Below are 27,168 nucleotides of genomic sequence, written 5' to 3'. Positions count from 1 at the left end.
TGGTGCTGTATTTTGTCAAATGCTTTTTCTGGATCTACTGAGATGATCATATGATTCTTATCTTTAAGTCTATTGATGTGATGAATTATGTTTATTGATTTCTGTCTGTTGAACCAACCTTTCATCCCTGGGATAAACCCCACTTGATCATGGTGTACTATCTTTTGAATATGTTTTTGTATATGATTTGCCAGAATAACTTTTCTTGTCAAAATCACCATTGCTTTTCATGGGGCTGAAATCCAGTGGTAATCATATTTTCATGTACTTTTACTTTTCTGTAGTATTTGGCACAGCTAATCCTCCCTCTTTTCCAGTTTCTTCCTACAGCCTTATGGATTCCTCTCTTTTCTTCTTTTCCTTACATCTCACTACCTATGCCTTTAAAAATTTTTTTTTTTATCTTGAGGTGGAGTCTCACTAAGTTATTGAGGCTGGCCTTGAACTTGTGATCCTCCTGCCTCAGCCTCCTGAGTAGTTACGATTACAGGTGTGCGCCGCTGTACCTGGTTGGCTATACTTTCTTGATCTCCTTTTCTAGGCTCGTTTCATCTCCACAACCTCAAAATAGTAAAATTACAGTAGCCTCAGTCCTGAATTTTCTTCTCTATCTACAAGTCTTGTTTCAGTGCTTGAAAAATCTCTATGAGTATTGGGGTATAGCTCAGTGATAGAGCACTTGCCAAGCATCTGCAAAGGCCTTAAGTTCCATCCCAACTTTACAACAACGAATACATCAATGTATGAAACTAAAAGTATATGTGCTGATAACTGCCAAGTTCATGTTTTAAAGTCTCACGTCTCCAGAACTCCAGACTTACATGTAACTTCCTAATCAATATCTCCCTTAGGGGTCTAGTGTCTGCTAGAGATCATGAACATAAGTTATTCAAGGCATATTCCTCTTCCTTTTCCCACAAAAAAAATGTAGCCTCTCCCATTTCTTCCTCATCTCTGTAAATGATGTCACCATTTACCACGCTGCCAGGAGGAAATGTTTATTTTTCTCATTTTCCTTATACCTTTCATCCAGTCCCTCCATGGGCTCCATGCACAAAATTATCTTGAATCAGACCTCTTCTCACGTCCACATTCCAGGTCAAAGGCAACACTGTCACCAGACAACCCTAATAGTCCCTCCTGGCTTCCACTTACCAGTGCTGCCATCACCAGCAACACAACCTCCAGCTAAACTCTGTTGTCCCTCAGCTACAGATCTTTATCAAAATTTAAATTAGATCAATCACATGTCTACTCAGAATTCTTATACTTAGAATAAGTATTCTTAACCATAGCAAATGAGGCCCTGTATTATCTGACTTTCATTAATCTCCTTTATTCTGGTCTCTTCCTATGACCTTTATGTATCTGCCACCATGACTCTTGCCCTTTTCCTCAAACAAACCAAATTTAACCCAGCCCCAGTACCTTTGCTCATGCCACTCGCTCTGTCTAGAGTTCTCTTCGGCAAACTTTTTTTTTTTTTTGCTTCACTCCTTTACATTAATTACTTTTCTACCTCACTATTACCTGGTAGAAAGGTCCTTACTGACCATCCCATAAAAAACAGTTCTGTCATTAGTTTTCATCCCTTTATTCTATCTGGGTGAGGAGACTGAGGCTTAGAGATGTTAAATGACTTGGCCATGGTCACATTATCTAATAAGTGTCAAAATCAAATCCAAATGTATGTGACTTTAAAGGTCAGAGCATTTATATGTATATTTTAAATTTCTGTCTTATTTTTTGACTCGTCATATTAAAATCATTTCAAACTTAGCAAAAAAAATTACAAAAATGGTACAAAGAGTTTCTGTTTAACATCTGTTCTAGCAATAGAAAATGATACAACCCAGGAAGTTAATATTGATGTAACTCACTTAGAGACCTATTTCAGTGTCACCAGTTCTCTCACTAATAACCTTTTACCGGTGCAGGATCCTTCCCAAGTTCACACAGTACATTCAGATGCCATGTCTTTTGAGGCTCCTTCTTACAGCACAGGTCTCAGATTTTGTCTGTCATAGTTTTTCCACTGGTGAAGAACACCATGTTAGCCTCAGGGCACAGGTCTACCCAGCCAGTACCTGGCACCTGGTAAGCTGTCTTTAACAATAGCTATTATCCTAAGGGAAATGTTTTAGCTTTTACTGTGCTGTGACTAAAAGATCTGACAAAAACAATTTTAGAGGAGAAAAAGTTTATATGGGGACTCAAAGTTTCAGAGGTCTCATTCCAAAGACAGCTGGCTCCAGTCCTCAGGACTTGAGGTGAGGCAGAGCATCATGGTGGAAGAATGTAGCAGAGGAAAGCAGCTCTCATGATGATCAGAAAGCAAAGAGAGACCCCACTTGCTAGATACAAAATATATACCCCAAGGGCATGCCCCCAAAGACCCACCCTCTCCAGCCACACCCTACCTGCCTTCAGTTACCGCTCAGTTAATTCTATCAGGGAATTAATTCACTGATTGGGTTAAAGTTCTCATAACCCAGTAATTTCTCCTTTAAACCTTTTTGTATTGTCTCACACATGAGCTTTTGGGGGACACCTCCCATCCAAACCGTAACAGGAGGCAGAGTATTCCTTTCTAAGAGTGGAAGGAGATTGGCATCTCATGTTTTTGCTTGTGTTATCAGCCTGACTGACCTTGAAGTATTTATAGAAAGTAGTGAGAATGGCTTGCTCAAGAAAGTCGAGAAAGGAGATTTCCAAGGATTGGTTGAGATCATGGGACACCTTATGGCACTTAAAGAACGGCAGAGTAGCACTGACGAGATGTTTGAGCCCCTCAAGCAAACCATTGAATTGCTGAAGACCTATGAACAAGAGTTGCCGGAAGCTGTGTTTAAGCAACTGGAGGTTAGTGTGTTTGTGTGTTCTTTATTAAAGAAATAGAAGAAAGTTTTAGAATATAAATAGTGAATGCTGGGGAGGAACACACACGCACTATTGGTGGGAACATATATTGGTACAGCCACCATGGAGATCAGTATGGAGGTTGCTAAAAAGACTAGGAATGGAACCACCATTTGATCCAACTATACTACTCCTTGGTATTTATCCAAAATAATTGAAATCAGCATACTATAGTGATACAGGTATATCCATGTTTAGAACAGCACAGCTCCCAATAGCTTAGTTAGGGAACCAACATAGTTGTCTGTCAACAGATGAATGAATAAATAAAATGTAATATGTAAATATATAATGGGGTTTTATTCAGCTGTGAAGAAGAAGGAAATTGTGTTTGCTTAGTGAGATTAGCCAAACTGAGAAAGTCAAGGTTCATATGTATTGTCTCACATGTGGCGAGTGAAAACAAAAGGAACCTCATAGAACTAGCTAGAGTAAGGGGATTTGAGGAGACAAGAGAAGGAAAGGAAAGGGAGAGGAGAATGAAGCAGACTAAATATGCATGGTGCATGTGTGAATCTATCACACATAATTAAGCATAATTATAATCCACCAATAAGAAGAGAAGTATTAGGATTTAGAGTAGGGCAAGGTGGAGCCAAATAAATGAAAAACAGGGTTTGGTGACTGCTCAACATCCACCATTTGGTACTATCATGTGTAGTACATGTAATGTCTAGCACATTCTAGAAACTCAGTAAATGCAGAAGAATGTAATGCTGGAGATATGGAAGAGGATTAATATGAATGAAGATATTTTTTTCCCAGAATTAGAGAGAAGCCAACTTTCTGATTTGGAGGAAGCAAGCAGATCTGAGTGATTTTGAGATGGTCTATGAGGAAATATGTGGGCATCAAAGAAAATAAGAGAGCGCTCCTGAAGAGCAAAGAAAGAGCAAAGGTTGCAGGGTTGGAGGCCAAAGGCCAGAGGGATAGTGCAGAGTCAGGAGCAGGTGATAGTGGAGAGAGCAGGTCACCAGGGACATGAGTCAGGGAAGGCACGTAGAGAAGGGTGAGTGACACCATCGCATCATGCTCGATCCCATTGCACAGGTGAGAGCTTCCGGATGAAGTCTAGCTTTGGGACACGCAGGAGGAGGGAGCGCTGCGGTTCTGACCACTTTGAGGTCTGCTTTGCAGGAGCTGCCTGAGAAATGGAGCAACATAAAGAAGCTGGCTGTTACTGTGAGGCAGCAGGTGGCCCCCCTGCAGGCCAACGAAGTGACCCTCCTCCGCCAGAGGTGCACAGCCTTCGACCTCGAACAGCAGCAATTTTGGGAGAGATTCCACAAGGAAGCCCCCTTCAGGTATGGAAAAAAGTCGCCCCTGCCGCCTTCTCTTCTGTAGACGTTGCATGCAGTTATTGATGGTCTTACTGCCATTTTTCAGCAGATGAAGGTTAATTAATGGTTTTTCCTTCCACGTAAGGCCCTTTGGTGAAGATGTAGTGCTAATACGGTCAGAGTCCTATTGTGACCTACATGAGATGATCAAATATTATATAAATGCTTTTTCTTTAAAAAGTAATTTGAACTTTCTATGTCTTCAAGTTTGCAAGGGAATTATATATGGTAAAATGATTAGGATTTCACTAAACCTTTAGCATTCTAAGGTCTCATAGACTTTTGTTCTTTTGGTTAAAAAAAATGGCAGATAAAAATGTTAGAAAATGCTGGAAGGCATTTTGGTGGCCTGAGGGTAGGAGGATTCAGGTGCAGATTTTCTTTGGGAAGTTTTCTCTGTGATTGGTGATTCTCAACACCTTTCTACTTGTAATTGTAAGTCTTCACACAAACACAGCAACCATGGGATGGAACCCCATCCTCATGTGCACACCCAGCACACACACCTGGGTTCCTTTCTCAGTGACTTGCCCACATGGAGAAGTCTGTCAGGCTCCTAGTGCACAGCTCGGCATCAAGGGCTCCAACCAGGAGAACAAGAGGTTCTGAATGGTCCTTTGCTGATATGCCAGCTGGAGTGTTCCCTTCCTTCACTCCAGCTGCACAGCCTGTTTTCCGGTTTCCAGAACGGTTTCTTACTGGGTAGACAGATTTAGAAACGCCCTATGTAAGGAGTGAAGAACCTTCCCAAGTATTACTTATCCATAGAAATAGTAAAGCAAGCCATGCATAGTGGCACATGCCTGTTCTTCCAGCAACCCAGGAGGCTGAGGCAGGAGGATTAGAAGTTTGAGGATATCCTCAGCAACTTAGTGAGACCCTATCTCAAAATAGAAAATGAAAAGGGCTGAGAATATAGCTTAGTGATAGAGCACCCTGAATTCAATCCCCAATCAGAGAGAGAGAGAGAGAGAGAGAGAGAGAGAGAGAGAGAGACTGAAATCTAGCCTCTGGCTTTCTGGGTCCTAATTTCAGGTCTACTACTTATTTCTATATTATGGTAAGATTCTTAATACCTCTGTGTTTCAGTTTCCTACAGTAGAATGCAGATAATAATAGTATCTACCTGCTTTTGGGAATGAAAGCGATACCTTCTGAAAGCATTAAACATTGTGCCTGACATGGTGGTGACCGACCCTGGTGGCATGCTGGGTTTTTTCTGACTCAAAGTGTCATATCTAGGAAAGTCCCTCTGTTCTAGGATAACTAGAATAGCTGGTGTTCCAAACTGGCACTCAGTAAGGGCCTATTCTTTTTGGTAAATTTATTTTTAATTCACAGATAGCAACCACCTATCTTTAGTGGGGTATAGTGTGATGTGCTGAGACATTCATACTCTGTTGAACGCTCAACCTGGGACACTGAGGCTTTGCATCATCTCAGGCGTTTATCATTTCTTGGTGATGAGAAGACTCAGAATCTTCTCTTCTAGCTATTTTGACGTATCACACAGTACTTGTGACTAAGCCACCCCTCTGTGTGATGGAACACCAGCCCTTATCCCTTCAGGCGGCTGCGACTTGGTACCCATTGATCAGTTTCTCTTCATGCCCTTCTCCCTGTCACCCTCAATAAGGGCTTGTTCTTAGCATTCACTCACCTGACATTTACTAAGCAGCTGCCACCTTCTAAGCATTATTCTTGGTGCTGTAAAGAAGATGAGAGTGTTAAGAGTCAGGGACAGACAGAACTAAACATAAAATAAAAATATATTAAAAAATATATTAAACATATGACTTGAAAGTAAGTGTGCTGCACATAAGAATCATCTGGAGAGTTTTAAAAACACCCAATGTCCATACTGTCCTACAGATCAACTAAATCAGATTCTCCAGGATGAGCCTGTGCATCAGTGTTTTGTGAAGCTCCCCAGGTGATTCCATGTACAGCCAAGTTTGAGAACTACCACCCTAAAAGACAGCAACTGGTGCCCTTTAAATAATCATTTCAGGGCATAAAACTCCAAAGTATTCTGTGTCCTGGAATCATTGCCTTAGGATCCAAAACCTTATTTCAAAGAAACGTCTGTTGCTCAAAACATTTGTAGAATTCATTTGGGGATTATTCTTTCAGAGTCTGAACGTTATTCTTTTGACTGTCCTTTGAGCATGCAATAGAATTTTCAAAGTTGAACACTAACTGAACGGAGTCAATGCCGGTAAGGGAAGTGGGTTCTTGAGCTACCTGGTGTTATCTACAAACGCTTCAATGGCAGCAGTCATAAACATAATGTCTTTACTTCAACTGTCCCTTCAAAAATCTTCAAGAAAATTCCACAAATGTTTGGAAAAATATCTTCCCAGAGAGACTTCTGGGACTGCCCAAAAGGAACCAACCCTGGTGTGCTACTGTATGTCTGTTAGGAACCTGGTATCCCTCATTCATTGTTATATATGTGTGTATTGATTAGCTGTTGGGTTTTGATTTTATTTTTATTTAATAGCTGCATTTGTTTTTCTTCTTTGTACTCCTATCTGCTGGCTGTGAGGATATTGCTACTCTTAGCTGGGTTTTCCAAATTCACATCTGTTAATTTGACATGCAGATGAATCTTTAGAAGAGAATGCTTTGAAAAGAAATGCTCACAGCAGTGTGGGAAACCAAACGTTTCTGCAATTTTGATGTATTTTTCTTCTTGTCAAGAAAACCATCAGTACTGGAGCAGAATCATGGATTTATTGCTAAGGGGAATCTTAAATGGTGTCAACTCGTGTATTTTGTTTCTTGCTTCAGTATGTGAGAGTTTTTAGAACTTTTACATACTGGGTGTGTAAGGGTTCCTTCAATTTTAGATCATTTATGAATTTTTAAACTGCAGACTCTGGTGCATCTCTCTGTAAATGCAAGTTTCTGTTCCAGATTAGATTACACAGGTTGGCCCAGCTTCTGATGTCCTTGTCCTTGAGAAGGAAAAGGAAAATAAGTATCTCCTTAGGTCCTTGCCATCTATCAGGTTGCTTGGGTTGAGGTTCCCTTTTCATGTCCAAATCAAATTTCACTTCCTCTTTTGCTTCTTAACTCTATACCAGCATAGTCTCAGTTGAGTCCTCACACTTCACAATAATTGGTTAAACTCCCATACCCACTCGCAAGGACTTTCCACAACTCTTAAAATCAGTGATTAATTCTCCTCCATAAATAAAAGAAATGCTCCATGCTTCTGGCAGTTTCCCTACTTTGTTTTGGTCTTCTGACCTTGAGCATAGTCTTCCCGACTGTAAAGAATGGCTCCATGATGTACAACCCTCTTTGTCAAGACCAAGGTAATACAGGGATTTCTTAGTCTGTGAGCTCCAGGTGAATGGAGACCGTTAGTGTTTTCAGTCAGCAACCAGATTCTGTGAAGAGCTGGGAGAGCCTTCCTGAAGATACCCTCCCACTGGGAGCTTTCCTCTATCTGTGACCACTAGAGAAAACAAGGCCTTCCAAATGACCTGGTGAAGGAGACACCATAAGGAAAGAAGGGCTTTGGTTCTGTTGGTGCAGTGTCTGTTGTCTCTTCAAAAGCTGGAGAAAAGAGCAGGAAGAGTCTTTAAATCTCCCAGGGACATATCCGTATCCTAGGTCAAGTCATTTGTTCAGCTTGACCCTGTTCTTCCAGTTATTCTGACTCATTCACATGAATAGGCTTCTGTAGAATAGATGAAGCTGTGGTCTTGACAGTGGACTTAGCAAAAAGTGATGTGGATGCTGGGAGTTTGAGATAAATTGCATTCTCTGATCTCAAAGATTTATTGCCTCATGAATAATTTCAATAATGAATAATGAAATGCATACACTGGGTACCATCTTAACTGAGGCATCTTGTACCCCTGAAAGAAGATGATGCTTAAGCCAATGGCAAGTAAGAGCAGTTTGGAATAAAAAAGGAAGGTCAAGTGAGGGTATTCTGGGCAAAGAGAATAACACATATGAAGGAGAGAGGCTGAAAAATGCCAGAAACAGCTGGACAACCAGTGGAATTATGTCCAGATAGATCACATTGAATATGTATTTAATGCACCCCATCAATGGAATACCATAACTTAGCAACATGGCACGGTATAGAGTCTTTGCTCTTTCCCCTCATGATCATGGAGTTGACTGGCACCTGTGACTCACAAAGGCCACCTAGTATCATGAGAGACTATCAGCCTGCATATCACTAGCCCAGGAAAAAATCAAAATTCACAATTCAAAGTACAGGTTCTATTGAGTGTATATTTTGTTTCTATTATCATAAGATCAAAAAGCTCATAAGACAAACCTTTATAAATCAGGGATTCATCCATGATATAAATCCTACTGTGTTGTGGCTATGAAAAAGCCACAACAAGACAGACTCCAGACCAGGTACTTAATGGAAAGGAGGCTACAGCTTCCCAGATGAGAAGTGGTAAGGCCTGAACTGAACCAGTGGAAGAGAAAATGGAGAGAGAAAAGTGGAATTGAGAGTTTTAGGAGAGAGAATCAGCAGAACTGATTGAGGATGGGCAATGAAGGAGAAGAGGAGTATAGAATAGTTCCATGTCTTCTAGTATGGACAAATAGGTAGAAGATGGTACTGCCCCACTATCTGCTGAGATGGGCAGGCACAGAATATGAAGGACTGGGGATCACAAGTTCAGGGTGGGACAGGTTGAATTTTACATACCTGTTGGGGATCATGTAGAGGTGTGCCTGCCTTCCTCTTCTGTATAGGTATGGTCCTGACATTGACATTTATCAATGACTAGCTTCCCAAAAAATCAACTGAAGTCCCTTATTCTCTCTCCCTAAGTTCACATTTGGGTGTGACCCAAATCAATCATTCTTCCACAATCATGCACATGAGTACTGTATTTCCCTTCCTCTTAATTATAGTTTTATTCATGCAGACTTCTCAGGCATTTCTCTTTAGGATTAAAATTCTCTTTGCATTATTAGTTCAATTTCAAAGACTCAGCACACCTTTTTCCTTCCTACCACTTTCTTGTTCTTAAACGGTATCATTCCCCCTAGGTTTGGAGAACTGCTTCGGATTTATTAGGCACATGAATCAGGTATATGAATATTCTGACAATTTGCCCTAAAGTTTTGAAATGATAAGAGGACTGATAACCTGTCCTCAGGTCTAGAAAATCCTTTCAGAACTTAAGGCAAATAAGTTTTATGCACATTGAACTACAGAAAATGACTAATCACAAATTGAAACAATAAACAAAAATTATGCCAAGATATAGATGAAGTTCGAAATAGGTTTGAGAAATACTTACCTCTTACAAATATTTAAGGAACCAACATTGATTTAAGGATGTTCATACATGATGAGGAAGGAATTGTTAGCAAGATTTATTATCTTCTGTGTACACAGCAAATACTCCAATAGACATATCTAATAAGTTATTCTGGACCAGAGTCCATTAATAAATTAAACAGGATGTGGGCTTCTCGAGTTTGTCTGAATTTTGTAGATCTTGTATTAACATCAAGAGTCTGATTTTACATTCTAAGTTGCCTCTAGTCAAGATAAAAAGTAGAACCTATATAGAGCAACAATTAGACTCTGATAGGAATGGACAAAAGAATCCTCTCGCTTGGTGATCCTGGTTGGTGGGTCACTTGCTTTGAAGATGTTCCCCTTCTTTCCAGCTAGTCCTTCATCTGGGGCTCCTTGCAGGGGAGAAAGTTTCTCACCTACATAGATAGAAGGTGCTCTTCAACTCTGAAAACTCCAGCCTTGTGTTCTGCTCTGAAATACCTGGGAGCTGAGGAATAGCACTGACGGAGAAGTGATATTCAGTTTCATTCTATTATGATGTATATCTACAACCACAGTCCATGAGCCAAAACAATTTAGATGGATAGGTGGGAATCAAGCATAATGTGCATCCAAGTTAATCTGACACTAATCTAATGGTACACATAACAGTTACTATGTCACCTGGTAAATGACTTTAACTAGGATTACTTTCCATCTATGAAGTCACATATTTCTAAAGGCTACTAAAAGAAGGGACAATTCAAGAAAAAGAACTTGTCATTCTCTTCCTTTCTACCTCCTCTCCGTATCCTACCAAGAAACACCATGCTTGCTGGTGCACACCTGTAATCCCAGCAACTCAGGAGTCTGGGGCAGAAGGATCACAAGTTCAAGGCCAGCCTCAGCAATTTAGTAAGACCCTGCACGCCCCCCCCCCCAAAAAAAATTAGACAGGTCTGATTATGTGGCTTAGTGATAGAGTGTCCTTGGGTTCAACCCCCAGTACCACAAAAAGAAAAGTAAAGAAGAAAGACCATATACATATGCACACATACATGCATACACAGAAACACACACAACACTCATTTTCTCTCAACTATTCCTTTGATGATAAGCCTCAGGATGCCCTTTTCTGATTTCAGAAAAACATATTGTCTCCCTTAAGTCCCGATATCTCCAATATCTAGTCCTTGACCCATAAAGAAATAAGAAAGCCTGAAGTTGGGAATGTGGAGTGGGGAAATACGAGGGTTGGGGAACACTTCAGTTATGAGTGCCCTTGGCTGAGGAAATGTTCTTTGTCCAGGGGGCTTCTTGGCATAGAGGATTCTTAGACTGAAGGAAGAGCTAGATCAGGAATGAATGCCCCATGTGGGAACAGTGCTAACATTTACAAGGACCAGGAGCTGTCTTCAACTGCATTGGAGAGAAAAGGGATGAGGAAACATGAACTAAAACTGTAAAGCTAGACAAAGTGCATAGCAAGTCAACTGCAGAACTACAGTTCTATAGGCTTCCCTGGAATGCAGGAGGGAGCAGAAAAAAGGTGAAAGTTAGTAGATGGGAGAGATCAGGGACAGCTTAGACGAGGAACTTACAATAGTGTGGAGCCTGGTTTGAGGCACACATTGAAGGAAAATGACTATAACAATTTAGGGCTTCTGTGAGGGCTTTGAACACAGTCTTCATGGCCACTCACAGTGGTTCTCCAAGTTGGGTCACTGTCATCTGATGCTGATGCAGTCTACCAGACTGAGCTTCCCCAGGGACACAGGCACCTCCTTGGCACATTGGAATCACCAGGGCAGCTGGAAAACATGCTGGATCCTGGTCTGGTGAGACGTCTAGGCATAAGGATCTTTTAAAGTTTCCAGAAGATCCTTATACAGCCAAGATTGAGAGTCATGGCCCTAGAGGGAGTGGTTCAGTCTTGGACTTCTAAATGTCAGTTCTCTCACTTAAAGACTGACCACCACTAGTTTCCTGGCATGGGCTGTGGATTTCCAGCTTCTGCAGGAACATGACAATGCTGTTTTATGTCAAGTAGTCTTTCAGAAGCTAAATAAAGAACAGAAACTTAAATAAGGGGGTGTTCCCCTCTACACCTGACAGTGCAAGTTTGGGGAAGTGGAATGTAAGAGCAATATTTTTGTTATCTTTTCAGATGTGAAGACAAGATCAAAACCTGGTGTTCCCCTTGAATGCTCCCTGGACCCCAATCTCTCCTGAAAGTCTTTTCTTTCCAAGGTTAGAAGATTTGGTGAAAGTCACTGCTCTTCCCTAGAATACTAAGCATTTAAAGATTTCAGCTGGTGTTACCTTGGAGAGTCTAGGAGTCAGACCCTGTGTATTGTACTTACCAAGGAAACACATTGTGTTTTGTAGGTTTGATAGCATCAATCCTCATCAAATGCTGGATGCCTGGCACATTGAGATCCAGAAGATGGAATCCACCATGGCCTCCATTTCTGAGTCTGCCAGCTTGTTCGAGGTCAATGTTCCCGACTACAAGCAACTGCAGCAATGCAGAAAGGAGGCCTGCCAGCTGAAGGAGCTCTGGGATACCATTGGAATGGTGATCTCCAGCATCCATGCCTGGGAGACCACTGCGTGGAAGGATATCAATGTGGAAACCATGGACTTGGAGTGCAAAAGGTTCACCAGGCACATCCGGAACCTAGACAAAGAGATGAGGGCCTGGGATGCATTTACCGGCCTGGAAAGCACAGTGTTGAACACCCTGACCTCCCTAAGGGCTGTGGCAGAGCTGCAGAATCCAGCCATCCGGGAGCGGCACTGGAGGCAGCTGGTACAGGCCACGGGCATGACCTTCACCATGGACAAGGACACCACCCTCGCACACCTCCTGCAGCTCCAGCTGCACCACTTTGAGGATGAGGTCCAGGTCATTGTGGACAAGGCCGTCAAGGAGATGGGTATGGAGAAGATCTTAAAGGAGTTGCAGACCACCTGGGCTGGCATGGAATTCCAGTATGAACTCCACCCACGGACCAATGTCCCTTTGCTGCAGTCCAATGAGGACCTCATCGAGGTTCTGGAGGACAATCAAGTGCAACTTCAGAACCTGATGATGTCCAAGTATGTTGCTTTCTTCTTGGAGGAAGTGTCTGGCTGGCAGAAGAAGCTGTCCACAGCTGACTCCGTCATCTCTACCTGGTTTGAGGTGCAGCGCACATGGTCTCACTTGGAAAGTATATTCATTGGATCGGAAGATATCCGCGCTCAGCTGCCCCAGGTATCTGCTAAGGAAATCCCACTCTATTCTCTGGCCCAGTTCAAGGGAAGATCACCCAGGTCCTGCATTGTCTGGATTCTTTCCTTTTCTGCCTCCTTGTTTGGCTTCACTTAAGGGCTCTTCCCACAAATTGACTTCATCCAACCACCAAAATTCAAGCAGAGGATAAGAGAGGAGGTGAAATGCACACTGATCTGTTTGTCTTTAGAAGTATAGAGAAAAGAAAGGAGAATTGGTGTTGTCTTCTCTCTCTTTCTCTCTCTCTCTCTTGCTCTCCTTTTAAATGCACACAAGAAAGGAGATGGAAAACATTAGCTAATACTGCTTGGGGTGAGCTCTTCATGGGCTGCTCTGTAGATCATTAAAATGCAGGTACTAACTAAAAATGAGTCTTTTTTCCATCAGACAAATTCAAGTTCCTGCTCAGCAGTGAGCCATTCTGTAAACCCCTGGCCTGTGCCAACACACTAAATGCCAGCTCTCAGCTAAATACTCAACAATGGATTTCAACAATGGATTTCCCTAAAATATGTGTTCTTCTCATGTTTGCCCCTTCTAATTAGCCCTAATGAAAGTGCTGCTAACTAACCCCTCCCTCAATGGACTCCAGTTCTTTTTTTCCAAACATCTTCTGCATCCCTTCAGCACCTTGGGTTCTTTGCTTACAAATTAGTGTGATTCTAAAATGTAACTGCTTGTCCAGGCCTTGTTTAGAAATTAAAGCACATCCCATCAGAACACTGCAGTTTTCCAGCACATCCCACAAAAGCACAGTTAGTGTAATAATGTAGATTAGAGGTTGTACATGTGCAGTGAAAAATAACAGGACATTCTGTCATAGCAGCTGTAATTAAGCCTTATTGAATAAGCCAGATTTTATTTATCTCAAATGCCAGCGATTGAAGAGGAGCAGACTTAATTAGAAGCAGACAAGGACATAGGTGGAGACTTTGGTAGGAGATGTTTGAGAACTTTTGATTAAAAATATTAGAGGACTTAGTTTCTAAACAGTACCACAAGTTTATACAAGGCATAAAAATACATTTATTTTCTTTGTAATAACAATATAACAGAAGTGATTTCAAAACATAATAAAATAAGTCATAATCTTCCCCCCAACTGGTAACTATTTTCATTCGTTATGAATATCTCCCAACTTCTGTTCATGTATATACATATTTTCACATAATTGCCCTGAGTGTAATTACAATTTTCTGTTCAGCTCTTTTCATTCAATCATTCATACTAGATCTTTTCCATACTGTAAACTTGGTACAGTTTCATTTTTAATATGAGCAAAACACCTTATTAAGGGAGCATAATTTACCCAGTCTCTAGTTTTTAAGTCTTCCTGAGAGATGATATGGATCATAGAGGGCAAGAATGGCAGTCCTGGGTTTGAATCCTAACTCTCTCATCTTCAGCTGTGGGACCTTGGGAAAATTACTTAAACTTCTCAGTTTAAGAGAAGTTTGGTTTCCTCATCTGTAAGTTAGGAAAATTTCTGGAGCCTACTTCAGAGAGTTCATTAAAGCAATGCACATAGCACATACCTTTATGATTATTGTTTTGTAATGATAAAACGACACACTCCTGCTAAGTGCCAGATGTTGGAATGAAATGATTTGCATATAGTAGTCTCTCAATCATCTTACTGACATTGTGAGGTTGTGTGTTTCCAGAGGGAGATAGATGATGACATGTAATTAAAGTTTTATTTTGGCTATATAAATATTTTCATGAACCTAGAAAACACAATAGATCCACTTATCTTAGGAAGCATGTTTTTTATGCCTGAGGTGGGATGGGGGAGTCCCTGAGACCTTTCCAGGGGGTGCTCAAAACTAAACCATCTTAGAGATCATACTAAAACAATATTTGCCTTTGTCACTCTCATTCTTCTATGAATGTACAATAGAATTATAGAGGCTGCATGACATGTAGTACCACAAAAAGTGTAGAAGCAGATGAGAAGATACTACTAACTTCTATTTTAAGTCAGACATTAAGTATTTTTATTATTCGTTCTATTTAGTTATACATAACAGCAGAATGCATTCCAATTCATTCTACACAAATGGAACACAACTTTTTATTTATCTGGTTGAACACAATGTAGAGTCACACCATTCATACAATCATGCATGTTTATAGGGTAATGATGTCTGTCTCATGCCACCATCTTTCCTATCCCATTCCCCCTCCCCTCCCCTCATTCCCTTCTACACAATTTGAAGTTCCTCCATTCTTTCCTTATTGCCCCCCCTGCCCCACACTGGCCCCACATTATGGATCAGCATCTACTTATCAGAGAAAACATTGGGCCTCTGGTTTCTTGGGATTGTCTTATCTCACTTAGCATAATATTCTCCAACTCCATCCATTTACCAGCAAATGCCAGAATTTTATTCTTCTTTAAGGCTGAGTGATATTGCATTGTGTATATGTACCACAGTTTCTTTATCCATTCATCTATTGAAAGGCATCTAGGTTGGTTCCACAATTTAGTTACTGTGAATTGAGCTGCTATGAACATTGATGTGGCTGTATCTCTGTAGTATGCTGATTTTAAGTCCTTTGGGTATAGGCCAAGGAGTGGGATAGCTGGGTCAAATGATGGTTCCATTCCAAGTTTTCTAAGGAATCTCCATACTGCTTTCCAGAGTGGTTGCACCAATTTGTAGTCCCACCAGCAACGTATGAGTGTTATCCTTTTCCCCACATCTTGCCAACATTTATTGTTGTTTGTATTCTTGATAATTACCATTCTAATTGGAGTGAAATGAGATCTTAGAGTAGTTTTGATTTGCATTTATCTAACTACTAGAGATGTTGATTTTTTTCATATATTTGTTGGTTGATTATGTATCTTCTGTGAAGCCAGACACTAAATTTTAATGAAGAAAAGAAAAGTGAAAGGATGTCACTTTTTCTTTATTTTTTATTTTAGATAAAACATGTTATTTTTGCTGACATAATGGTTTTATTATTTTTTTAAGGAATTAGATATTTTAATTTCTTTTAAAAAACTATCCTCTAAGTCATAAGATATTGATAGACATGATGTTTGGTACACAAACAAAAGCCATTTGGACTCTTTGATAATCTTTTTTAAATAAAGGGGTTGTAAGACTGAAATGTCTGAGAACTTCTGTTTCAAGCTAACAGTATTTCCTCCTTGGAATTCAATCTCTATATGGGACAACCTAGGAACAGATTTCTGCTTCTGATATGTGGGGAGATTCCTGGGATTGAGGGGAGCAGTTTGCTAAATTTTCTTTCTTCTTTTTTTATGTTTAGGATTCTAAAAGATTTGAAGGCATTGACTTTGACTTCAAGGAGCTAGCTTATGATGCTCAGAAAACTCCAAATGTTGTGGAAGCTACCAACAAATCAGGTCTTTATGAAAAACTGGAGGACATTCAGAGCAGGTGATGGTCCAATTGCTGACCCTTTCATCATGAGAGAGGCGGTATTTCCCTTTCCTCTTCTATCTCTGAGGCCTTTCCTTTATTTAACTGCCTGAGTGAGTGAAAGAGGTGTCTACGAGTGCCTCTTGCTTTTCCTGTTTGGGTAATATGAGGTATTATTAGGAGTGTTGTTACCAATGTAAATGTGCCATTATGTGTATTTGCAATCATCCCTAAGTGTTACTTTGCTAACTTCTGCATGTATCTGAAATATTGCATATGCAGCCATCCCTCAGTGTCCACTGGACCCCCTGCAGATAAGCAAAAGTCTGCAGATACTCAAGTCCGTCCTGTAAAACAGCATGGTATTTGCATATAACCACCACACATCCTCTCATATACTTTAAATCATCCCTAGATTACTTATAATATCTAATACAATAAAAATGCTACATAAATAGTTATACTGTGCTGTCAATGAAATCATGACAAGAACAAGTCTGTACATGTTCAGTACAGATGCAGTTCTGAATATTTTCCACCCACAGTTGGTTGATTGAGTCCTCAGGTTCAGAACCTGTGGATGCCAATGGCCAACTGTGTTTGCATTTGGGTAATGTGTGTGCAACTTTGGGTCTAGGCACACTTAACTAGGGGATTTTGTGTTCTTTGCCTTCAGATTGTGCCTATGTGAGAAGGCCCTGGCAGAGTACCTAGATACCAAGAGGCTCACCTTCCCTCGGTTTTATTTTCTCTCCTCTTCTGATCTGCTAGACATTCTTTCTAATGGTACAGATCCACAACAGGTAAGCTGGGGGAGTACCTGCAAAAAGAAAAAGGTCTCAGGAGAAGCATCCTCTCTGTCCCCTCACAGTTCACCTGAATACGCTTAGATTTTCCCTCTCATCTCATAGGCTGGAGAGTTGGATGTTGTGAATTTACCATTATAATTCCACATATCAGCAGACTGAGGGTGCTTTGTATCTATTCAAGAAGCTCTTCCAGAGGGCAACTCTTCTTTTTATTGTTCTTTATCCATCAATCTGCCATCTTCTTTGCTTCAGCATCACAATGTGGCTCTGTTCAGCCTCCCTCCCAGCACACTGCCCTGGGCATCACTGTAAAGGACATTTATATCATGAGATGCCACCCCTGGGAGCAGGCCAGGCTTTCTGTTTGGGTGAGCATGCTTGCCCTTCCTTTGGACCCTCCTGATGTTTGTCTGCTGCACTAAAAAGGTTCCAACAATGGTATAACTTCTTTCAAGGCCACCCCTATTTTTGACCCTCCATATTTGAGTGTCTTTGCTTTTTTATGCTAGACTATCCTGTGCTCATCTCCTGTTGCATGGTTATGTTTCCTTAGGATGAAAACTAACAAATTAAACATTGTATGCTCTCTTCTCTGGTCCTACCTTTAGTAGATCAAGTAGGATTTTCTTCTTAGCGATAAAGATTGACACTGTACAGTTTATTATTCTAAAATTGTTAACATCAATCTGACAACACAAAATCAAATGTTTCTTCCTTAGTATGGAATAGAGACAATTCTTAAAGATTGCTTACTCAATCCAATTTTGCACACCATTTTAAGGGTGAATTGGCAGTACATACATTACGTGCAACATAAATCTCCCATGTTCAACTAAAAGTGGCATAGACCTCTGCTGTTGTGGAGTTGAAGGAATCATTCAGCATTTCCAGGAAAATACAATTAAGATACCTGACTCCATCCTGCACATATATATTGAAAATCCCTCAAAATCAAGTTTGGGTTTCAAAACAGAAGAAGGGTTATTCTCTCTCTCTTCTCAGAATTTCCGTAGTAAACCATGTGGCTTGATCAGTTTGTAGCTAGTGCACTATTCCCAATAAATGCATATTCCTTCAACCACTTCTACCAATTCACTTGGTTCCCATCTTCACTTCTCCATAATTCCCACAAATATCCTTATAAATGCTTGGTATTTACCACTCTGTCTTTTAAAAGGGTTGCCACATGGCTGGCTTATGAAAAAAAAAAAAAAAAACTGCTTCTGGACACATTCTCCAATCCTTTGGCATGATTTGCTTTCACAGGTTCAGCGTCACCTTTCCAAACTCTTTGACAACATGGCCAAGATGCAATTCCAGCTTGATGCCAGTGAGAACCCAACCAAGACAAGTCTTGGCATGTACAGTAAAGAAGAAGAGTATGTGGCCTTCAGTGAGCCCTGTGACTGCAGTGGGCAGGTAACGTGACAGTGCTTTCCCCTCCTATGCCTTTCTCATGCATCTGCATTCAAATATGGTTAGCATGAACTCTGGGGAAGCTGCCATGGGCCAGAGTTTCTGTCTGTTCCCTGGGACAGCCAGCCTGAACTGACATTGGAGCAGCCTGTAGTGCCCTGCTGTTCTCTCTTTAAGAAGGACACATGTCAGCATTCATATCTTTTTCTTAACCAAAGACCTGTGCTGAGAGGAATAAAATGCACATAAACAACCACATGAGTCAACCAGAAAAGGATTCAAAAATGGTTAGCTGCACCACGAGGTGTTAGCATGGCAACCCTGGAGCAGCCCACAGGGAACTCTGGAACCCTGACACCTTCCCCCAGAGAAAGTGTCCTTTGAAATCAGCCACTTTTCTGAGATGTTCCCTCTCTGCACAAATGCATGTCAGAGTCACTTCCTCTCACAGCCCTAGGAGAGCCAGCTACCACTGTTTAGGAACTCCTACTGCATCTCCAAATCTTCCATGCACAATTCGAGGCACACAGAGCATGGGACTATTATCTCCTAAAATTCTTTTCCATCCTTTAGCAGCACTAAGGTTGTAAACCCTGCCTGGTTCATTATCCTAAATGATCCAGCAGAGCATTGCCCCAAGGGTTCTAGTCTAGTGTAAAATAACCCCTCCCCCCCGGGGTGTCTTATAGGAGTTCACCTTTATCCATATGTATTTTGAAAAGCAATTCTAGTGCCAGAAAATAACTTGAAATTTTCTGTTAGATGGGGATGGCCAGCAGCCCTGAGGTTTAATCTAGAATGTGTTCTTTTTGTAGATTCTGAAAACATTGAGTGGTATATACCTTCATACTCAGTATGGACAAGTCCTTGAGAATCCACTTAACTAAATCTGGCCCAAACCAGATTTGGATTTCCTTGTGCGAACTCTAGGAAGTAGCCCCTGTCTTCTGTGACCAGTTTCCCTGTCCTGTGTGTTCCAAAGGAGCACATCGGCCTAGTTCTCACTCATCACCAGCCCCAGGCTACACCACCCAAATGTCTCTCTGTGCCTGCGGGGAGGCCTTTGGGGTTGTATACCATGCCTGGGCTGAGTTTTCTTCACTCCCCAAGCTGGGTGGAAGAAAACCTGTAGTACTGATCAAAGCTTTTTAGATTCACAGTGTCTAATGCAGAGTTCTTTCTTCAGGTGGAAACATGGTTGAACCATGTGCTTGCTCACATGAAGGCGACTATTAGGCATGAGATGACAGAAGGAGTAACTGCCTACGAGGAAAAGCCAAGGGAGCAGTGGCTGTTTGACTATCCGGCTCAGGTATTCATAATGAGACCTAAGGGATGGTGTTATTTACTACAACAAGAGTCTCTGGTTTATAAAGTGAATCACTCCCATCAGGATTCCTCATGGCAGAATTGCTGATCAGAATTTTGAGACAAGAAAATATGTTGCCTTCTACTATTGCAATAAATACCCTCTAGAACATTGTCTCCCAAGCCAAATGGAAGTACAAATGAGCAATTTATCTTAATTCCCTACCGTGAATACTCAAAATTATGTATTTTCCATATAAAAGCAAATGACAATATTGATTTGAGCCCCCTTTCACATTTATTTACATTTAATCTCTGAAAAATGTGAATTATGCTGACCACACTGAATTTTTTTTGTTATATATCATTCCTTTAAAGGTAGTCATTTTAAAGTTATATATTTTTTAAATTTTTTAAAATTAAAGATATAATAAAAGTATTATGGAAAAGCAAATATGGGCACAGATGATCAGAGTGGTCTACTAAATTAGAATCCTCTGACCATTAAGAGGATCTAGAAGAACAGAGCAAAGACTGAGTGTCATTGAGATGCTCAGTCAGCAAGTCGTTATCCTCTCAAGCATGGGAAAAATGCTATCTCTGAGAAGTAAAACTGGAATGATCTGTTTCTAGAAGGCACTAGCATTGACCAGAGTCAAATTTTGGTTATTCTCAAACAAATGATTCATTGTTTTTTTTTTTTTTTTCAGGAGCAGAAAGTACTGTCCCTACTTGTGCTATAATCATTTCACATATCCAAGGATTTAGAGCAGATGGTTCACTTAGTCAATGCTGGTAGAAGAGGGAGGGAAGGGGCCTCTGTCACCCACACAATTACGTTCTGAGTCCTGGCTGTCTTATAAGTGGGCTGGATAGAAATAACCCTGGTAACAGCTTTACTAAGCAGCTCTGATGTCACAGGTTGCCCTGACCTGCACTCAGATATGGTGGACGACAGAGGTGGGCATTGCATTTGCCAGACTGGAGGAAGGTTATGAGAATGCCATGAAGGAATATTATAAGAAGCAAGTGACCCAGCTCAAAACTCTCATCACCATGCTGATTGGCCAGCTCTCCAAGGGGGACCGGCAAAAGATCATGACCATATGCACCATTGATGTGCATGCCCGGGACGTAGTGGCCAAGATGATTGCTCAAAAGGTAGGACTCAAATATCCAGGAGTGTTCCTCTGTGGGAGCAGCTGTATCAAGGGGGTAGCTCACACATGGTTAAAACATGGGGTCCTGGGGTCTGTACACCAACTGGGGAAGGATCATGGTAGCTCCTTCTACCTTTTAAAACATTCAGCAAAACAGTATATGGATGCTCCTCTACTCATGATAGTTTGACTTATGATTTGTTTTTTAACTTTATAATGGTGCAAAAGTTATATGTATTCAGTAGAAACTAACCTATCCATATAGTATTCGATGAATCACATTTGATATTCAACACTGTATTATAAAATAGGCTTTGTGTTAAATGCTTCTGCCCGACTATAGGCTAATGTGAATGTGTTGAGAAGTTGAATGTAGGCTAGGCTAAGCTATGGTATTCAGTGGGTTAGGCATGTTAAGTGCATTTGCAATTTCTGTTGAATTTATCAGGTCAAAATCTCATCATAAATCAAGGAGCATCTGTAATTAGACATCTTGGGCTTTCTATGCTGTGCTAGTCATAGCATGTTGCACTCTTGAGTGACCAACAGCACCCAAGCCATTCAAAGACTCATGTATTCTGAGGCCAGGGAGCCACCTGCTACCTGTTGAACACTGTGGTTTACCCACCTGCTCTGGTACTTTTTCTTTAGGTGGACAATGCCCAGGCTTTCCTCTGGTTGTCTCAGCTACGCCACCGTTGGGATGATGAGGCCAAACACTGCTTTGCCAACATCTGTGATGCCCAGTTTCTATATTCCTATGAATACCTGGGAAATACACCTCGCCTGGTGATAACACCTTTGACTGACAGGTAAGCACCAATGTCAGCCATAGACAGCCCTGTGTCAGGCTGTTCAGGGGATACTTAGGGTCAAGGTCACTTGTTATTTATTCACACAGTTGGAAGGGGAGAAGGTGACTCACCAAAGTGGAAGCAAAATAAAACTGAAAGGAAATGGGGCAGAATCTTCCTTGAAACAAACCTGAGTCAGACTTTCTGAGGAGTTAGTTATACATATCTGGGTTATACCACCAGCTCTAACATATACAAGCTGTTTAACCATGAAAATACTAAGCTAATATCTGGTTCCTCATCTGAAAAACTCACACCTCATACAATTTTTGTAATGATGAAAAAGTAATACTTACGAGGAGTTTAGTATATAGAAAGGGCTCAGTAATTGAGCCCTATTATTCTCTTATTAACCAGTTGATGAATCAACTGCCACATTTACTTAATACCACTCATTCTGAGAATACAAAAATATAAGCAATGTAGTTTCAATCATTAAGGAGCTTATAACTGTGTAGGGAGACCAATGCTTTCTCATTCATATGAATTCATACATGAATGAATTCATGCCAAATACTGAACTAGTCGCTGGGAATACAAAGATGACTAAAATAGCCCTTGCTCTTAAATTCCTTCTAGTGGGAGAAATAATGCATATATAGATGAAAATTTAAGTAGCACAAGGGAGAAAAGTACAAGGCCATAGAAAAAAAATAGGACACAAAGCCACGTGCTACGGACCTCCAAACACATAGCACAGGGGTGAGCCCTGGGAGCACCGAGGGCACACTCACTGTGGGGAGAAGAAGACTGGAAGAGTACCTGATCAGGATCTTGAAGGATATGTTGGATTCTCATAAGAGGGTATAGGGTTGCTTCCAGTGTGTCCCTAAAATCATACAGAAATCTGTTGGCATGCTTCTTCTTTCTATTAAGAGAATCTAAAACTTTTGCTAATTGTTAAAGTGGATCTCCCAAGGTTAAAGAGCTACTGATAAGCATTCCTAGAAAATGGAAGGTTTCAGGCAGTCATGGAAATGGGAAAACTCAGAATGTGTTCCTGGGAGAAGAATATACATCCTTCACTCTGGGGGAGGTTGTCAGTCATTAGAGAGTCAGACTATTGAATATCAGTGATGATAAGCCATCGACAATTTTTCATCAAAGGAGCAAAAGAATGAGACCTGTGCTTTATGAACGTATCTGTCAGCAAGGGCAGGGGCAAAGGAGAGAGAGAGAGGGCAGGGCAATAATGTCATCAGAAAGGACATTTGAATTCTTTTGACTCTGCTAAAAGTTTTGACCCTTTCCCCCATGACACCATTAAACACTAAGCTCTTCTTCTCCAGACTAGAGTGATACACCTGCGTGACTGGCTCACTAAAGGAAACGACTTGTACCTAATGAAGAGATTGTCATGAAATGTGGAGGTTAATGTGGACAGACAGAATCTATGCCCTCTTTTTCTTATTTTTCTCTCTCCTATTTTAAGTGATGTCACCTGTCTTGTAACCAAATCCTCAAACTCATTTCCAAATATCTGATATAAATTTCTAAATTAGTCAAATTCTAATCACTGTTCATAGCATGACTAGCACATGGGAAATCCAACATTACCCCTAGACAAAGTTGTCCTGGTTCACCATGGACATGTTTTTAATTTCTTTAATTCATTTTCCTGCCCAGTCTGAAAGTCCTCTTCCACCCAGAGTCCCATTCAAATCATTCTCCTTTTATGACAATCTCTCTCTTTTGTGTGAGACCCTACGGGGGCCATGCCAGTCTCCAGTGGTTCTTCACTGCACTTAGAGTCAAACCTGAACTCCTTGAAGGACCTGGTAACTCCCATCTGCATCCGGAAGCCTCCCTCCCTGCACTTCAACCACATGGCCTCCTTTTGCTCTAATATGGAACATTCATAGATGTGCCCTTCTGCCTGCAGTGTCCTGCCCCAGGTTCTCTCTTCCACTGGTGATGCCTCACCCTTTCTTCTTCTCTCACTTCTGAAAGGTCTTCCCTGTCTTCCTAAAAGACAGTCTCTTGGGCCTCATATACACATACACAGCAGATAACCCTGAGAGCATCTCTTGTTCTTCTTCTCCCTAATCTTCCTCACCTTCTGAAATGAACTTTCTTGCTTTTTGTCTTGCTCACTAGCTGTCTGCACTCCTCTCTGTGATCAGGAAACTTTGTCTGCCCTGCATGCAAGATCACCAGCACCTAGTAGGTGTTGAATTAATGTTTTTCACATGAATGAATGACGGTTGAATATTGAAAACCTCAAACATAAAAAGAGGCTGAATCAAGAAGGGGGAATTGACTCAGAGGAGGGCTCTTCCCAGGACTCTTGCAGATCTACCTGCAGGTGGGATAGTAAAGGCAGCTGTGCAAACTCTGGGAGGTCTAGAGTCTTAAAGATTTCGTCTGGGTTTACTTGGGCGCAGTTAGTTGGAGGGGCTCTGCCAATGTGATTTGAAGGAAAAGTTTTCCCACTTTTAGCTTCAGTCACATTGGACTCTCAAATGTCTGGCTTTATGGTGATACTCAGTAAGACTTCTGTCAGTAGCAGAAAAGAAATCTGTCACAGCCTTTCTTTTTGCACAGATTTTTTCTGCCTGCCTTGGAATATGAGCTAATAGTTTAGGGATTTATATCACTTGAAACAGAAATAATGAAGCCATGATGTATTTGAGCAATTTGACTGATGTCTGTCTCCCACTCAGACTGTATAACTCCATGATAACATTGACTTTGATTCACTCTCTGGTCTGCTCTCAGAACCTAGCACTGTGTCCAGCATATCAAAGGCATTCAAGATATACTTCGTGAGCAAATGCAATGAAATGATTTCTGAGACTCTGTACCCAGCTTTCCTATACCATCCAGAGTATTTCCTTCACTTCCAAACTATCAGACATTATCATTCCAAATGATAAAAGTATAACACTCTTTTATTTCCCTGGGTCTTTGCACCTGCCTGAGAGTTGAAGAAGATAATTGCTTCTTTTGGATTTAGAGATCTCTAATATGCTCACACTGAATGCCTTATAGAGGGAAAGGGTAAAGTTTTGACAATGAATTATTTCTAGAATAGGGATTTATCACCTCCTCCGTGAAATGAAGCAAATAACAACTTGAAAGGAAGGTTCGCTGCAAATAATGGTGAATATTGTATAGACCTTGACCTTGTTGGGCACTTTAGATACCTTTCTGACAAAGTACTATGTAGTTGAATATTTATATGGTAAATTCCATTTTCTCATTGACTTCAATTATTATCTCAAGAAATGTTTTATCCACAAAAAAAAATTGGCCTCCACATAGAAAATCACATTTTAAAGAGCATTCAACCTTTACTGGGGTGTAGCATAAGTACATTTAATTCTCTCCTGCCAGAAGAATTAATCAAATGGACAATTGATCCGTACAACCTTTGCACATTCATTAAATGCACACCCATAGTACAGTACATCTGACTGATTATGCCTGTTTCTTTGGAATTTCCCACTGCCTGGATGGGACTTGAATATATAAGTAGGTACCATGGCTCAGCCATTGTTGCAGGACTTTGGCATAACACTAAGTTGAAGAAATAAATGGAAATGTTTCTCCAGGCTGAACAAAAGCAATTCTCATAAGTAGTTTCTTAGTCTTTGGATGATCTCCTTTCCCTTTCTCCCCTTCCTTCACCTTCACACACAAATGCCCCTTTCTGCTCTGTGTTAAGTACAGTTTTAATCAACTGTGTATCAATTTAGAGTACCTCTTAAATTCTCATGAACTACTACACATAGGTGAGACATAATTGATGCAAAAATCTTTGAAGGTGATTTGCTGGACAAGGGCACAACTTGCAAAATCACACACATTTTCTTTTTAAGTTTTTCTCTAATATTTGTATTAGAGAAAATCTGGAAAATTTAGTAACCTGTAACAAAGAACATAAAAGTCACCCAGAAATAATCCTTGTTAATATTTAGACTATTTTCTTCTATAGGTAGATTTTGAAAGATGAAATTCAGGTTATATGCTATTTATAAAATATGTAGATTACTTGTTTTATTGAGCATTGTTATTTTGTGCATTCTCTAAATATGCTTCTAAAACACTTAAATGTTAAATTATAGTCTATTTGCAAGTATCCCATAACTTACATAGCATAACCATATTATGGGATATTTAAGTTATATCTAAGCATTTAATATTAAAATTAAAGCATGAAATCATGTGAAAATTTTTAGCAAAATTTTTTATTATTTCCCCAGCATAGAGTTCAAGAGGTAAGACAATTAGATGATACATACTTACAATTTTTTCCTGAAAAATAATGTTTTATGAAACTGTAGACTTTCATAAAACTATTCTCACTGGTGGTTTATGAAGTATTGAGTGAACTGCATCTTAAACAGCATTAAATATTACTATTAGACATTTTTATTAATTTTATTAGTCAAAATTGAGCCTTGTTTGAATTTGGATGTCCTTAATTACTCACAGGATTCAAAATTATGTGTTTATTATTTGATTTTCTTCTCCTGTGTATTATCACTATCATTGCTCACTTTCCTCTGTTTCTATAATTACTTTCATGTTCATTTAAAGATAAATTTAATATTCATCTATATTTTATTATAATTGAATTTACCTTTTTCATTTAACTTCTTAAAGTTCTTTGGAAAACTTTCTGATTATTGAGTAAAGTGAATCAACTTTTCTATCAAAACATTTTCAGTTATAAGTGATAGAGATCCAACGCAAACCAACTTAAACAGAAATGAGGAATTATCTCACATTCTTGGGGAATATGTCCAGCTTGCCAAAGCAAAACCAGCTCCTGGGCTTGAGCAGAAACATATCAGAGCTTGAACGCTTAGGGTGTGCCACATTCTTTCTGCCCATGTACCACTGGTGGATGCTTGGATTGTTTCTAGTTGGGGTCATGATAAAGAGTACTGCCATGAACCTTTTCATGCAAGTCTTTGTACAGATACATTTTTGTTTCTCTTGGATGGGGAAGTGTTAGGTTCTATGTACTTTTGTGTTTGGCTTTCTGAGAAACTGCCACACTGTCTCCCGAAGTGGCTGTGTCATTTCACATTTGCACCCATAACATGCCAGGGTCCCCATTGTTTCATATCCTTGACAAAATTTATTACCTTCATATTTATTGTAGCAATTTTGTTGGATGTGACTGCTTCTCATTTGGGTTTAATTTACATTTTCCTAGTGACTAATGACAAGCACTTTTCTCTTGTTTTTTAGCCATTGGTGTTATGTCCATTTATATTTGTTGTCCATTGTTTGATGGTCTTTTGTCTTCTTATTGAGTTGTGAGAATTCCCTGTGTACACTGGATATAATATATATGTGTTTGCACATATTGAATCCTAGTCTTTGTATATCTTTTCATTTTCTTAATAGCGTCTTTTGAAATGCTAAAGTTCTGAATTTTGACAAGATATAATTTATCAA

At 40.2% G+C, this 27,168-nt stretch overlaps 1 protein-coding gene across 5 annotated transcripts in view; it reads left to right on the top strand.

Moving 5' to 3' along the window:
* The window catches only part of DNAH9 (dynein axonemal heavy chain 9), a 352,397-nt gene that overhangs the window by 70,282 nt on the left and 254,947 nt on the right, over nt 1–27,168 (top strand). For 4 of the 5 annotated variants that reach the window (XM_079135287.1, XM_079135285.1, XM_079135284.1 and 1 more), the window contains 9 exons: nt 2,640–2,862; nt 4,057–4,223; nt 11,926–12,796; nt 16,097–16,227; nt 16,886–17,012; nt 18,285–18,437; nt 19,621–19,746; nt 20,664–20,903; nt 21,554–21,714. In XM_079135287.1, coding sequence (XP_078991413.1) covers nt 2,640–2,862; nt 4,057–4,223; nt 11,926–12,796; nt 16,097–16,227; nt 16,886–17,012; nt 18,285–18,437; nt 19,621–19,746; nt 20,664–20,903; nt 21,554–21,714 — 2,199 coding nt within the window. Of the gene's footprint in view, nt 1–2,639; nt 2,863–4,056; nt 4,224–11,925; nt 12,797–16,096; nt 16,228–16,885; nt 17,013–18,284; nt 18,438–19,620; nt 19,747–20,663; nt 20,904–21,553; nt 21,715–27,168 lie in introns of those variants that run through there. The other variant, XM_079135288.1, reaches the window with a different exon arrangement.

Source organism: Sciurus vulgaris (assembly GCF_902686455.1).
Source record: "Sciurus vulgaris genome assembly, chromosome: 3".
Taxonomy (NCBI): domain Eukaryota; kingdom Metazoa; phylum Chordata; class Mammalia; order Rodentia; family Sciuridae; genus Sciurus; species Sciurus vulgaris.
Note: the sequence above shows the minus strand (reverse complement) of the source record. Positions and strands in the feature narration are given on the sequence as shown.